We start from the raw sequence: 15,560 nt of genomic DNA on the forward strand, positions 1-15,560 counted from the left end.
CACAGTGGGTGCTAGGATCTAGGCTGCAGGAAGCTGCACTAATGCTGAAGCAGTTCTGTGAAAGGATACACTGCTTCAAGATAAGGTAATAGGGATTGCTGTCTGTCATCTGGCTTCAGTAGTGCAAACCTTACTTTCCCACTCATGATCGCTGTACATTTATTTCCTTGCACTTCTACTAAAAAGAGAAGTGCCACAGAACATACAGGGTTTCACAGATGACCACAGCTATGGACACAGCATTAGTCGCACTCATTTTGCTACACGGTGCAAAGCAAAGCAGACATTACCTTACGGAGGTCACCCCCTGAACAATACTCCATTGACAGACGAGGAACACCATTAACAAGAAAGTTCATCTCCTCAGGAACTTCACAGGCTTTTACTACATTGGGATGGTTCAACCTAGGCACATGGAGATCTTGATGAAAACTCCAACTCCTCTTTTGGAAGAAGGGCAATAAAAATTGCCAGCTAACCAGTTTTATTTCAGGTATCATTTCTGTTCCCCAAACATATCCCTGCTAAGAAGTGCCACCTACCAGTTGGTATCCAATTGCATAAAATTTCTACATTGTGTCATTCCTGACCACTGCAGGGGGGTTGGAACTAGATGATCTTTAAGGCCCCTTCCAATCCAAGCCACTTAATGATTCTGTGATTCTATGAATACAGAAACCAGCAATAAGCAGAAATATCTCAAAGCCAAGATATAGGACTTTGACGGTAAAGACCCAGGTTTCTTGATTCCTGCACATTCCCTGCAAAGTCATTTTATATGTCTCTCTGCATATGGGTACAGCTTCTTTCTGGTCCAGGAGGTTTCTTGAGAATATTGTCTAACTATACGGGGGAGGTGGAACCAGGTGGGTGAAACACATGTACACTACAAAGGATTCATTTCTGCAACTGAATTCTAGCAGGGGCCCCCCCAACTACCTTTAATTCACTACTGCTTGGAACAATGACGGAATTAGACAATCTTTAAGGTCCCTTCCAACCAAAACCATTCTGTCATTCTATGACAAACATATCAGGAAGAACCTGAGGACAAATTCCTCTTCTGTACACATCCCAACCCCCCTACAAGCCAACACAAGAGCAGTTACAGACATGTGTCTGAGTGTCTGTGCTCGGCAACTAACAGGTTTGTATGAAAAGTTAGCAGGAGCGGCAAACACCCAGTCCCAGCTCAGGCTGGGCTCCGAAGCGCTGCGAGTGGCCTCCTTGGCCACCAGGCCAGCGAGGCGCGGCAGGAGAGCTAGGTGGGACAAGGGCTCCTGGCAGGCTGCAGCGACCCCCAGGTCCCCAGGATGGGGTCAGGCGGGCGAGGTCCCGGCACCCACGGGGAAAGCCCCGGCCCAGGACTGGGAATCGCAGCTGAGGCGACTCGAGGGCCGTGCTCCGCACTCACTTCTTCATGATGTCGATCTCGTGACACCAGCGGTCCTTGTTCTTCACGCTCAGCTCCAGCCGGCACGACTTGACGGCCACCTTGGCTCCCGTGTCCTGCGGGACGCAGCGCCGTCAGCGGGCCCGCTCCCGGCCCCGGCCCCGGCCCCCCGCCCCCCGGCCCCACCTGGTGCTGGTAGAGGCACACGTTGCCGAAGCCGCCGGTGCCCAGGCGGTCGCGCATCTCCCAGAGCCCGCAGCTGGCCGCCGGCTGCCCGCGCGGCGCCGGGCCGCTGCTAGAGGGGACCCGCTCCGCGCCCCGCTCCATGGCGCCGCAGCCGACTCCGCGCCCGGACAGCTCCGCCTTTATTGCCGCGTCAGCGCCGCCGCCCGCCCGCCCGTCCCCCCGCCCCGCCCGGCGCCCCGGCGTCACTCCGGCAGGGCCAAGTCGAAGGGCTGGAAGTCGCGGCGGAAGGCGCGGGCCTGCGCCGCCTCCTCGGCCCGCCCCGCGGCGCAGCGCCGCCAGTCGGCCCGCTCCGGCAGCGCCAGCAGCGCCGGGCTGGCCAGCACCGCCCTGCGAACACAACGGGGCCGCCTCAGCGCCGGGCAGCGGCCGGCGGAGGGGCCGGGGTAAGGGGGAGAGGGAAGAGGGAGGCGCCCACCTGCCGAACTGCAGCGGGAAGCTGCGGCGGATGCTGTGGAAGAGCTTCTCGCCCGTGTCCAGCTCCACGTAGAAGTATGGCGTGCCCGGCCGTGCTACCTGCGGGGAGGGGAAGAGGGAGGCTGAGGCCTGCGCTCTGATCGCCAAACGCCCCCCTGCGATGGGTTTCCCTGCCGATTCCTCACCACTTGCCTCCCTAGCTGCCAGGGGAACTCGTGTGTCCCCCAGCACTTCTCTGAAACCATACAGACCCAAAAGCTCAAGCCTTTTGGTTTGAAAACACATGCAGAGCCTATCCATGTCTGGTAGCTACTCTAAAGAGCAGGCATTGCCTCACAAGAGGCTCCAGCTCCATTACTTTTACATGGGAGCCCAACAAAACAAGCAAACCCAGACTGCAGCACACATTCCACACTGCATCAGTGGAGATCTCAAAAAGTTAACTTCCAAATCTAAGAAAGTGGTGGATTGAAAAGTCTTACAAAAAGAGGCAGATGGAACTAGGGTTTCGTAGCCTGGAGTAAAGGAGGCTCAGGGGAGACCTCATTGCTCTCTACAACTACCCCAAAGGAGGCCGCAGTGGGGTGAGGGTCCATCTCTTCTCCCAAGCAACCAGCAAGAGGGTAAGAGGAAATGGCCTCAAGTTGTGCCACAGCAGGTTTAGGTTGGGTATCAGGAAGAATTCCTTCACTGAAAGGGTTGTGAAGCAGTATTTGGACAGGCTACCCAGGGAAGTCCCCATCCCTGGAGGTATTTAAAAGATGTGTAGATGTGGTGCTTAGGGACATGGCTTGGTGGCAGACTTGGCAGTGCTAGGCTAACGGTTCGACTTGATGTTCTCTTCCAACCTAAACAATTCTATGATTGGTTTCTGCTGGGTTCACAGTCTACCCTTGCCACACAGGGCACTGGACAGAACACTACTATAATATTTGTTGCAGTTTAATTCTGCAGATAGCACTACAGGGACATTAAATAACAGAGCTCGGGTACAAATGATCAGAACTCCCTGGCTAAGCCATCCCATGCTAATATGCCATATTGTAGAGGAAGAAGGGAAAATTACATGAAGAGAGTACATTTGTACTTCTCAGCTGAGAAACTGGCCTCAAAGCTTGCCAGGGTGGCTATAAGCAATTGTAATGACTAAGAAAGCAACCAGCATGCACAGTGCATACTGTTTCAGGACTCCCTGTGACCACTTGGTACACACAAAAGAACCCTAAGTCCCTGCTGACTCACTTCTCTCACCATATCAGGAAGATTTAAAATTCTTATCTGGTGGAAATTAAAACTACCTGATGTGCAGTGACACTGGAAAAGGGGTTGTTGATTTCAGGACAAGTAAGTTCAGCAAGCCTTACACAGAGCTGAAGTAACATGATAAAGGCTATTTCTTAAATCCCTGCCCTCTGAATCATGTTTGTACGTCACCCTTGTGTCTTAGCTGTATTTTGAGTTTTGCCTCTAGGAAAAGCCATGCTGAGGAAACCAGAGGACATCTTAGCATTCTGCATTGTGACAGAAGTGCTAAAAGAACCTGGAAGCACAGACGTGTGTCAAATGGAAAGAAGACCCATGCTTTAGGCCCTCCATAGGTAGTCAACAAATGCTGTAGGCAGACAAACCACTTAATTTTCAGATAAACAATGCATCTTACACTGTTTACAGGAACTTTACCTGGAGCAGAACACATTTGGCATGGGGGCTCCAAACTGAGTCTACCATGGCCTGCCTCCAACAGCTTAACCTCACCCCACAAAGTGATCTCATGGGGAAACAGAAGCCCCAACAGGGCAGAGGTGAAGTAAAAAGGAAGTGAAACCTTGTCTCATACTTGCGTGATATCCGAGTGCTCTGGGATTTCTAATAGATCAATCTGTTGCTCCCGTGCCTGTGTAATAAAGGACTCTTTAATATCTTCGGAAGTACAGTCCAATGGGACAGGAATTACCTGGGGAGGGGAGACAACATTTCCAAAGAGATGAGTGAAACAACTCAAAGCAAAAAAAGCAGATCAATCCATCATTGAAGCTGGTATGCTCCTCAGTTCTGATCAACATCATCAAACAGGAATGGTGAGCACCTCCCTGTACAGACTTAAACTTATGAGAGATTTTCTGTGGGAGGTGAGCAAAAAGCTGAAAACTAGGAGTCTGAAGAAGTTCTCAGCACAGTTCTCCCTCCTTTCTGATCTCTGTGGTAGTTCAAGGCTGCTCCGATACAGTTACAGATCTGCCAAATCCAGAAGCTACCACAAGGAGCCACTGACTGATATACATGGAAAATAAAACCAAAGGGTTGGTATGACTATGACCAGAGTTCTGCATATATCCTTAGATTTTCAGTCTACTCCAGTTACACTGTGAGCACCAAGAGCCTCTGTATCCATGGGAGCCTATCAGAGGAAGAGCAAGGTCTCGTAACTTGTCTAGAAATCATGCGGGCTTTTAAAATCAGGTCCAAGGGAAAAGTATTCCTTATTCATTCAACACAGTCAACACTGTGCTGCTGTACCAGGAAGAATTTAAGGGCTGTGGCAGAACCATCACACTGGTTTTATTTTTATTTTGCCTCTATCTGTGGGCAGAATGACTTCTCCCTGTACTCTGAAAAGGCACAGAATGAAGAGGGAAAGCTGAAGGTGAGCTTTCTCTTTCAGTTTATTCAAGTGCAAGGTTATACTCTCTTAAGGTTACACTAAAACCATACCTGTAACTGCAGATGCTGACTCTTATAGTTTCTTTCAAATAAAACATATCTCTTCCCCTTGCTTCTGAAAAATTCCTTCAGGGCAGATTTGTACTTGGTCACTTCTTCCATCACCTCTGGAGACAAGTCAACCACCGACTGATAGTGCCCAATAGGCAAAATCAACACGTGATCAGGTAGCAATCCACCTTTGGCCAGAGCAAGATAACACTAGAGTGACACAATACACAACAGTTACTCACTGCAAGCAACACTTACTGGTGTGCTGTGCAAATTTACTTGTGCTCTCCGGCTGCACTCTAGGTATCCCCCCAGCCTAGCTGTTTTACCTTTACAGTCTTTTACCCCATGTCACTTATTAGGGATTGTTGAATAGCAATCAATAAATTACTAGCAGAATGAGAAAGGAAAATGAACTGCTGAATTTATAAATAAATAACACTCTTCTGAATGCCAGAGAATGCAAGGTCTGCAGGAAAACAGCTGAGTGAACTTTACCACTGCTGCTAGAATTTCTCATCATGACAGGAAAATTCACTTGAAAATTTATACCTACTTTTAAACTAAAAACATGGACAAAGGTGTCCTAGGAGTTTGAAGTGGATTATTCCATACAGTAGCAACAACTTGAGGCAACAAATTGCTCAAGTAAATATACCAGTGACTTAATTAATCTCCAAGATGTACTTTGAAATGTTGGCTTAAAAGCTGTCTCATCTTCTGCTTAATCTACATGTGACAATATTGGAACCAATCAATGCAGGGGCTTTTGGCATAATTCCAGACAGTACATCCCCTTGTCAGCAAGGTCTCAGTTTACACCAAATTCATAGTGGAAAAGTTCTGAATTTAGTAACTGAAGCAAATCATGAAGACTGCTACAGCAAGAACTCTTAAGGCTCTAGAACTCAGCTCTGCTGATGGAGCAAAATGGCCACATTTCATACTTGAAAAGACTTCTGCATATATACCTATGTCTTCCGTGGGGGGGAGGGGGTGCAAAGTAACTCAAAACAAAAATAGGAGTCAGTTCCAAACAGATTGTTTTCTTCTTTTTTAACATTTAAAATTAGAGACAGGTATTTTATATTGCCACGCATTAGCATGATTCTGCTGTCATGTCGGAAACTGCTACGGGTACTTACATGCGTGCCAATGCTAACAACCAAGTGCTTCTCCACTTCTGGGCTGGCAAGGCAGAACCAGCAGGGCCCTGTGGGCTGTGCTTTATTGGGAAAGGAAAAATAACAAGTGTTAGATAAAAGCTCATTGGTCAGAACAAGGTCTGGCAGAGCTGAATTTTCCAGCCACCTTTACCAGTTGGTGCAGTGCTGAAGATGTCAAAAGGTCACAGCCCTGGGAAACAGGATCTGGCCAGAGAACTGATTCCTCTGGGAAATTCCAGCAAAAGAGCAGCAGGTGGCAGAGTCACAAACTTGCTGAATGCCATTCCCACTGAGTGCTCTAATTTACTGGAAGAGCACTATGTCCAAGAATTTTGTGATTACAGCTCACTAATAAAAAAGCACCACTCAATTCAAACACAAATCAAAATGAGTTAAAATTACCATATAGATATAAGGACAGATGCTGTCAGACACACATGCTTGTTTTGGCCTGTTCATCACACTCAGAACATCTGAATTCACACACGAATCGCAATACTTGATCTGATCTTTAATATAAACTAACGGCACTGATAACCTAGGCCTCTCAATAGGGTTAAACACTACATTCACACCCTCCTCCACAAGCTTTGCACAGGAACAGGAATCAGCTTTGCAAATACAATACATGATAGGGCTCTCTCAAGAACCACAGGAAACCAAAGGTCCAAGACAAGGGTTCATTTCCAAGCAAAACAGTGTATTGAGGCTCCCTTCGCACAACATGAAACTCCGGAAGATTTTGGAAGTTATATGAATGTGCACAAGGGCACGCTATGTCCCACAGAACAAGTTGGTCTGCAGAACTGCCTGCTGTCAAGTGGAGATGCCGGTCTGGTTCACAGGGTAAACGGCATTAGCCCAAGACTCACAGTTCAACTAACTTTTAAACTATATTTTTGACTTTTCTTCCATCTGTTTACTGCCAGTTTTTTTAGGAAACAAGGGATCGCTCATTCCTCTGTATACCTACATTACCTAGTACATTTGCAAGGTGATATCATAGAGAGCCCAACAGCCTGAGAAAAATGAGGAGTCAGATGGTCCAATGCCTTCAAAGATCTTAGGGGAAAAAAAAAAAGAAAAAAAAAAGCATCCAGACTTACAGGGGGTTTTGGCTTGCTTAGGTTGCGAGTTCCCTCTTTCTTTCACATCTGAGGGACGTTTCTTTCCTTGATGTTTGTTCAAATCAAAGAAAAACTGACATGCTGGTTCTTCCTGTTTAGAAAATGAAAATCAAAACCCATTCATTATATCTGCATCCCAGAGTCACAGTGCATACAAGGATCTGCTGTTTTCCTGAAAAAGTGTGTAGCCATCTAGAAAAACCTCAATATCCTGGATCAGAACGGCTTCAACTCTCCCACTCATGCAATAACCTTTGCCAGCCTGGATACATAACCTCAATCGGGGAAAGAGTTATGGGAGAGCTGCCACAAACTGCTACATTTCCCTGCATAGCCTCATGTCCAACATTCAGAATTGCTCAATTCTACAGATGATTCATATCTCTTTTCACTTCACAGCCAGTGCTAAAATGATGGCTTTATCTCTTTGTGGCTAGATTCACAGCAAACTCACATGGAGTCTGAAATCATTTGAGTAAGCAGTAATTTAAGACAGAACACCTGAGCACAGAGTGAAACCAGAGCAGCTGAGTGCAGCAATACCTCTGCACACACAAGTGGTTTTGTGGTCTTCTGTGCCTCCTTTCGTGACTTTCGGTATGGATTTTCTGTGACGTCTTGTGGCTGTTTCACTAGCTCTGCAGGATCCATCAAGCTCATTGGAACAATGCTGAATGCGTAGAGATACTGGAAAGAAAACAGACTGCTCAAATGCAAGAAGCTTTTGCCACAACAGTAGCTCTGAAGAGGTCAGTTCTAAACTACCAAGATGTCCCTCTATACCAATATTCTGTAACTTTCTTAAGGGGAGAAGAGAAACGGGTTAAAACAACAACAACAACAACAAACAACCACAAACAAAACACCCATCCCACCCCAAAAGATATTTTAAACAATTTGTAAGGGTTCTCATAGAACTTTGCTTTTTTCCTAAAGCAGCCCATGGGAAGGGAAAATTAAAGAAGCTGAGGAAGGGGAAGGAATGGCATTTTCCTCTGCAGCAGTCTTCACAGCTAAATGCCACTTGACCAGGTAGAGAGAAACAAAGGAGTCTCAGAATACATCTTGCAGTCAGTATCGTTCTGACATGACAGGCAAATGATACGTTACTGAAGTGAGACACCTCCACTTCAGCAGAGCTTTTAAGTGATTTACACTGTCTTCCAACTAGCCAAATTTGGGGTTACTGCCATGTTATTTGTACTTGAGAAAAGAAGAAAGATTCAAGAGTGCCAATACCTTTTTCTTGCTTGTATTGCCAACATCAGCAAGAGCAATAAACCTGCTCACATGCTGTGGGGTCTCCTGTAGCACTGTGTGATTTCTGTAGGGAAACAAAATGTGATTGTATTGGCACATACGTAAAAGGAGTGAGAAAATCACACGTCCTTCATGAAGGCACTCAGATACCACATCAAACACGTGAAGGCCTTCACTGAGAACAAGGAGGTTTGAGAACATAAAGACTCAGGGGATCTAATGACCAACAGCTGTGCAGACCAAAATGGCATCTCACTGCAGACCAAACATGGAGCCAAGAGGACAATTCACTAGACTGAAAACAACTACATTTTTCAAGTGTTTTTGCCGTGGCAAGAGTATTATGCAGCATTCACAAAAACAGCCTTAGTTTTATTTGTAGGTTGTTCTGACACCTTCTTTATGTCACTAGTCACATTTTGTATATGAAGTTACAATTAAAGACACCAAACTCTTAACCATATGAGAGCTCTTCCACAATACACTTTAGAGATATACCCCTAAATTAGACTGAACAATTTTGAAATAGGACTCAGGGCAACTAAATTGCCATCAGATTCACAGTGGCATACTTGGATCAGTATCATCAACAATAGCATAATTTTTGAGGCAGCAGGCATTATAGTCATAAGAGATATCTGAGAAACAATCTTGACTCATTGTTGAAAAAAGTGAGAGGTTTAAAGTGGTAGCGTGACTTCATAAAATTACCTTAGAGATTTCCTCCTATGTCCTTCAAAAATTGAACTCTCATTACAAAATAAATGAGATTTCAGAGCGTCTCACAAACCTGTAAGGAAGTCTTTCATAATAGGCCTTCTCCAGTGCAGCAAAGTGATACCTTGGTTTGAGACTTGCAGCTAGATCAGATATTAATGTGGAACCATGTTTCTTGGTATTTATTTTTCCCTACAAAATATAAAACAAGTTTTATTTTAAAAACTCTGTCAGGTTACAGTGAAAAGAAATTGTTTTATAACAAAATGCTTGCTGGATACTTAGAGGTTATGACTACAACTGTTGCTATTCCTTGTAGCAGGAAAGTAAAATTGGCTACATCCCTTATCTCCAACCCAAGCCTACTCATTTATTCCATTCTGTGGGCTCAAGGTTTGTATCTACTCATTTCACCAATTCAAATTTGTCCTTTTTTTCTTCTTTTGGTCTCGTGAAGCCAGTGCAGCATATAATGAGTTTTGGCAAACACCAACACACATCAAAATCATTAAAATGAGTTTTAAGCACACGCCCAGAGTGTCAGAGCTATAGTCCATGAATCAAGTGAATAAGAAAATGCTGAAGTTTCCTGAGGAAGCAAAATGTTATCCCACTCCCATCCCTAAGACATCAGAGCAAACCAAAATACCAACAAAGAGCAGACTTCAAACTGTTATCTTCGGTGAAGGCTATTTTTGTCCTGTCTGTTCCTTATTAGCCTGAAAAGTTACTTCATTATTGAGAAGTAAAGTAGAGAACAAGGGAATCTCAGAGACTTATTACAGAAATCTTCAGGTCATGAACTACACATTTCAGTAAGATGCCTATTTTAATATCATTATTAACGTATTCATCTCTTAATCCAAGTGAGTATGTTTTCAGAAATTAATGTTGAAGGAAACCAAGATCAGAACAATATGCTGAACTACTACAGAGGATCCTCATGTGGATTTCTAGGCACATTTTTTTTCTTTAACGTAGAACATCCCTACATCTTGATCCTCTCCAACCACCTAGTCTTGTGGGGTTGGCTTTTTTATTTGTTTCACTGTTTTGTAGACGTTTGCTTTTTGAGGGGCTTGGGAAGACAGTTTTTATGCTTTTACAGGGAGGATCATATCTCCCCCTTTTGCATGTCAGAAGATGCTGAGAAGAAGCAAAAAGTCGTCATTTTGTCATATGTAGCATTCCTCACCAGGGAGGTTTCAGATCATCTTAGTTATGACTGGCAAGTCATTTTTGCCAAGCAAACATTACAACTGTAAGTTGTACACAAACTAAACACCCTCAAAATTCAGACAGAGGAAGAATCAGACCATTTAGTACAACTGACTGATACTTAAGGAAATAAACACAAACACTTGAAAAGTTTTGAAGGGTGCAGAAAGATGACTTTATATCAAGTAATAAGGGAGGTGGTTAGAACACAGCATTCAACAGAGACTAACGGCACGGCCCCACAATAACTGCACCCAGTTGAATACAGAGCAAAACCTGTGAGTAAATGAAAACTGTTTACTCTGATTTTTCTATCACAGAAAGATAAAACACGCTGAAATTTCACAAATCCACCTCCCCATCTGTCCTTAACTTCATTGTTGAAGAAGAGCCAGAACATCCAATGTCCATTTTTCACTCTCAACTTTAGCAAGCCCTTGGAGATGGCCCAATGAGTGGGATTCAACTTTGATGTAAATGACAAAACTGACAGCTACTTTGGTAAAGCTGAAGTTCCAGAGCATCAAGAATGCTGGGTGGAGAGGGAAAAAGACATACTGGGAAAACATTTGCAGCCCTCATAGCAACATCCACAAAAGGCGAAGGTTGGATCTGATTCTTCACAAGTAACATTTCTACAGCTCTGGACTTTTGCAGTGCCAAAGGGAAAAATCTTTAAGAGATATTCTCTATATATCTGAGGCAAGTTTTAAGCGGCAGCCTGTGTTTGACAAGGTCAGCTGGCAAGAGAGGCACCAGGACAGAGAAAGTACAGAGTAAGCCTGATACAAGTTTCCTCTAACAATTAAAGAACTGGAGGGAAGAAATGACTCTTAAACCAGAGCAGTTTCCTCCATCACCTTCATTTAAGACAGCTCTCAACGCTGGATTGAAGTAACCTGTAAAAACAGAGCAAGCAGCTTTTACTTAAACCCACTGATAAGTCCTGCTTTGGAACACTGCTTTGGGGTTCAAGAGACTCATGTTGACTAGATTAAATGTGCAGAGCTACAAGAACGGAACAGTGCCATGAAGGGACTATTAAAGAAAATAATATATGTACAAGGAAAAAAAAAAAACAACACAAACAGAATTCAAGGAAATAACTTAGCCTTTCCATGATTATCACAAGTGTGTTGTTTCTTAAAAAAAATAAATATTAACAGAAACCTAAGTTTAAGGTAAAGCATGACCAGTTACAGAATGAGCAAGGATTACTCACTCCAGAGACAGCAGTAAAGGCATCTAAGGATTAGGATGACTTTTTTTATCTGATGAAACAGCATTAGCACCCTGGCAGCCTGAAGGCTTACAGTAGACTATGGAGAAAACTGCAATCCTAGGCTTTTTGTGGGGTCATTTTCCTGCAATGGGCTTTGCCTTTGCACAACCAAGGCAAACCAAACATTTCCACTTGAGCCTTCCAACTGAAATGCCAGGATCCCAAGGGGGTCAAGTCTGTAGGACTCAGGAAGACTTTGCTGAGAAAATAATGATTCCAAGGGAGCAGCACTGTGAGGACGTACAGCCTCACAGTCTGAGCACAGCACCTTGCTGTAAGCTTTACTTATTGGACCTCAACTTTTCTACACAAATGCTAGTAATCTCCATGGAAAGAAAGCCTAAAGGCAACTCTTTCCATATCTAAAGGCAATTATCCCCCAAAGCCCTTACCTACGTAAATTCCAGCAAAGAGAAGGGTCCTTCTGCTAACAGCTAGAACAAGCAGAAAGGCAGTCATTTGCTAAATTTATCCAGAAACTCATTCCACTAGAAAACACAAGACTTACCGGACTGTTGGCAAAATTCCCCACATCTCTGGGCCATGGAGACGTCAGCAATATATCCACACCCTTGAAGTTTGGGGTTGATAACAAAGATGTTTTTAATTCTGTCACATCCTTTGAGCTAAAGCTGTAGGCAGGAGCTGGCTCATCCTGGGACTCAGTGCCACTCAGGTATGCAATCTGCAGTCCAGAGGTACTGCTGAAAACACCTCGACGGCCTGCATGAATACAAAGGCAAGCACTTAAGAGATTACTTGCAGTGTTTAAATCTGATCTGTGTTGTAAACAGAGGACCAAATTTAGCAGTCATGCCTTACTTTGACTGAAACTTTACTTATGGATAGATCATTTTCTATGTTCATAAATATGCTGTAGTGCAATGGCAACAAAGAGTGCAACAAACCCTGATGACAGTGCAGACGACATTTAGACAACTCCCAGTTCTTCTTTCCTCACTGTTACCTTACCTCCCAAAAATCAATTGATATCAAAAGCTTGGTACAAAGACTGAATAAAAAAAGCCAACTGGAAGTGCCTTCATTTGTTACTATTTTGTCAGGCTGCATTCTAGAAAGAAATCAGCTTTTCATTTTGCTACAGCTTCATTATCTTTAAAGATGATACTTACCTCTGCTACTCCAATACAGTCTTATAACACAACAAAATCATGCTTCACACAGAAAACCTTCACCGCACGGAGATGGACACAGGACAGGAATAAATTGCTCTCACACAAGACTATAAACCACTCTTTCTTTTGGTTAGCAAAATTCAGAGTGTTAGAAAACAATAAAAAACTGCTTTTTCCCATTTTACAGAGCAGATATCAGCCTTTTAATGTGAAGTTCAACTCCTGTCTTAGTGTCAGAAGGCTCGAAGCAGGAAAATCAGAAAAACTTCATGAAAGCATTATCACTCGACTATATTACCTAAATAAGTGATGTTCTCAGCTAATTCACAGCCACTGAAGTCTGGAAAATAGCGCACAGTCTCTTGGTTATTAGCGCCAAGCACAAAGGTTTGAATTGGAGCTGAGGGAGAAAAGACAATTGGTCAGGCAATTGGTCTGGTGTAAATCAAGTACATTAAGAGAAGCTCAGTCCATGTGTACTAGGAATCACAGCCATCAATTCACCATCCAGACACCCCTTCCTTCAAGTGGGCTGAAAAGCAATAAGCCCAGAACAAGTATATAACTTTCCTTCAAAGTAAGGTCCCCAAGCCTGCTGCTTCAAAAAAATGCTTATCTCACCAGCTGAGAACAACCTCTGGTTTAACTAGAACTAGCTCTGCCATCTGCATATGATGTTCTATGTAGGAGCATCATCTACTCCTATGTGATCCACAGCCCTAAGAACACACATTTTCCCTAGGGTGATGTTAAGTAAATACACAGCGACACCTGGTGATTCACTTTAAGCTATTCTAAATTCCTGTGGCTATTGAAAACCTGCAAACCACTGATATTTTTTCTTAGGGGAAAAGGTCAAGAACATCACAGTTTTGATTTACTTGGCAGAATAACTTGTTACATGATATAAGGTAGAAATTCTTTACTCTGAGGGAGGTGAGGCACTGGAACAGGATGCCCCATCCCTGGAAGTGCTTAAGGCCAGACTGGATGGGGCTTTGAGCAGCCTGGGCTGGTGGAAGGTGTCCCTGTGCATGGCAGGGGGTTGGAATTAGATGATCTTTAAGGTCCCTTCCAACATAAACAATTCTATGATTCCCTCTCAACATGTGCACAAACCATGGCCCTTGCAAGGCCAGGAACTAGTGAATATATGTTAAAAATAAAAACAATGTGAAGTACCCGTTTTACATTCTCTACAGCTAAGTGATCAGTAAAGACTGTACTTATGCTGTTTGGATAAATCAATTTTCTCAAGCTACTAAAAGTTAGAAAAAGCAATGGCTGGTGTCAGAGACACCTCCTGTAGATTTCCTGCCAGACCAGCATGGCAGTAAGCCTGTCAACATCTCACATGGTCAGGCCATACTAAGCTTTTCCCTGAATGAAATCCAGCAATAGCTTTCCACTTTGGAGCACAGAGCTGCAGCAGTATAGCAACTCTGCCACAGCTCTTGCTGGATTTGTGCTTGAAGTTCCAGCTCCCACCACCAAATGCTATGAGAGACTGATTAGCCTCCCTATGTTAAGTCCTCATCTAGGAGTTGCATACAGGACAACTGTTGTCCAGACAGCTCACACAAGCCAGGGTGTAACTCTGGTGAGCGTTGCAGAAGCAGAGATGACCATGAAAGCCAGAACCCTAGCTCCCTTGTGGCTCTCCTTGTGCCAGAGTTAAGAGCCAGAGCAATGCTGAAAAGGAAAGAGGAACAAATACTCATAGAAGTGCATCATGAGAGAGCATCTCCCTTGTAAGAGCCATGTGGAAAGAGGCAGAGGAGAAGCCCACACAGCATTTTTCATACCCACAGGCAGAAAACTACCTTTGATGCCCAAGCCATGAAAGGACCACTTGGAGACATACATCCTCATGCTTCTGAGCAAAGGACTGGTAGTGGAATGGGTTTGATTTTAAAATAAACCCATCTTTCCCTCCTGCATGGCATTTTCCTACTTTAGCTGAGTTTAACTACTCTAACATTACAACCTGTACAACTGAATTCAAACACCTGTCACAACAAAGCAGGTAAGTGGGTTGCTAAATAGGACAATCCCCAGCACATTAATGCATATGCCATCCAAAACAACTTCTTCCTTACCTTTCTTGGCCCCTGTGCGATACTCTGTCCATTCAGGGTCTGAAGTAGAGCCAAAGAAATTCCCAACACACAAAAGCATCTAAAAACATTGCATAAAGTGAGAGTTGCTACAGAACCACAGCAAGGTACACTCACAAAGATGTTTCACCACACCATGACACGCATCTCTTCAATACCATTTCATTTGGTAAGGAAACACCTCTCTGCTCTTTGATGTCACGAATTAAAGGCATAAGGGAGACTTTACTGCATTTAAATCTAAAAAAGAAAGAGTTGCTCGCCTCCATGCCCAGCCTGCAGCCTTCTGCTCCCCCAGCACCTCGGCGCAAGGCCAGCAAGGCCGACGGCCTGCGAAGACCCCGCCGCCAGCCCCCTTGCCCACGGGCACGGCACAGGCCGGCGGGGAGGGCGGCCAGCCACCTCCGGGACAGCTTCCGCCCCGTGCCCGCTGCGGGAGCCGAGGGGGGCGCCGCACCCCGGCACCGCTCCCCCCGCCCCGCCGCAGCCCTTACGTCGAAGCGGCCGCTCTTGTCCTGGATGGCCCGGACCCGCCCGAAGAGCGCCTCCAGCCGCCCCTCCGCGTCGCCGCACGCCAGCCTGCGGGAGACAGAACCTCAGCGGTTGCCGCGGCACGACGCCGCCGCGCCTCGGCCGCCGCCTCGCCCCCGCCCCGAGCCCACTCCGCTCACACGCGCAGCGGCGCCGCCATCTCGGAACTGCTCGGCGGGGCCGCCCTTCCGGGTGCACCGCCCACAGCGCCCCGCTGTCGCCACCAAGCGGGAGAAACAGC

At 45.2% G+C, this 15,560-nt stretch overlaps 2 protein-coding genes across 2 annotated transcripts in view; both read right to left on the bottom strand.

Moving 5' to 3' along the window:
* CHUK (component of inhibitor of nuclear factor kappa B kinase complex) overlaps positions 1-1,749 on the bottom strand; it is a 31,250-nt gene extending 29,501 nt beyond the window's left edge. The window contains exons 1-3 of the mRNA XM_084289751.1: positions 1,580-1,749; positions 1,415-1,509; positions 291-405 (exon numbers count right to left, since the gene is read on the bottom strand). Of these exons, the coding sequence (XP_084145877.1) occupies positions 291-405; positions 1,415-1,509; positions 1,580-1,720 (351 nt within the window). The 5' untranslated portion in view covers positions 1,721-1,749. The remainder of the gene's footprint in view (positions 1-290; positions 406-1,414; positions 1,510-1,579) is intronic.
* Positions 1,750-1,788: 39 nt separating this feature from the next.
* Positions 1,789-15,506, bottom strand: CWF19L1 (CWF19 like cell cycle control factor 1). Its single transcript, XM_084289752.1, has 14 exons — positions 15,460-15,506; positions 15,283-15,367; positions 14,771-14,849; positions 12,970-13,071; positions 12,044-12,258; positions 9,109-9,227; positions 8,298-8,382; positions 7,602-7,745; positions 7,038-7,149; positions 5,911-5,990; positions 4,766-4,975; positions 3,891-4,007; positions 2,055-2,152; positions 1,789-1,966 (listed from the first exon to the last, which is right to left on the bottom strand). The coding sequence occupies exons 1-14, from the start codon at positions 15,477-15,479 to the stop codon at positions 1,822-1,824; spliced, it is 1,611 nt and encodes a 536-aa protein (XP_084145878.1). The 5' UTR covers positions 15,480-15,506; the 3' UTR covers positions 1,789-1,821.
* Positions 15,507-15,560: the final 54 nt, after the last annotated feature.

Source organism: Netta rufina (genome assembly GCF_964035555.1).
Source record: "Netta rufina genome assembly, chromosome: 7".
NCBI classification, from domain to species: Eukaryota; Metazoa; Chordata; class Aves; order Anseriformes; family Anatidae; genus Netta; species Netta rufina.

Excerpts from the sequence above, each read along its gene's own strand:
- CWF19L1 (XM_084289752.1), bottom strand. The coding sequence starts at position 15,479 with ATGGCGGCGCCGCTGCGCGT. Across the intron at positions 9,228-12,043 it reads GGAATTTTGCCAACAGTCCG|GGAAAAATAAATACCAAGAA; the intron begins GTAAGTCTTGTG and ends TATATTTTGTAG. Across the intron at positions 5,991-7,037 it reads TAAGCAAGCCAAAACCCCCT|CACAGCCCACAGGGCCCTGC; the intron begins GTAAGTCTGGAT and ends TTCCCAATAAAG.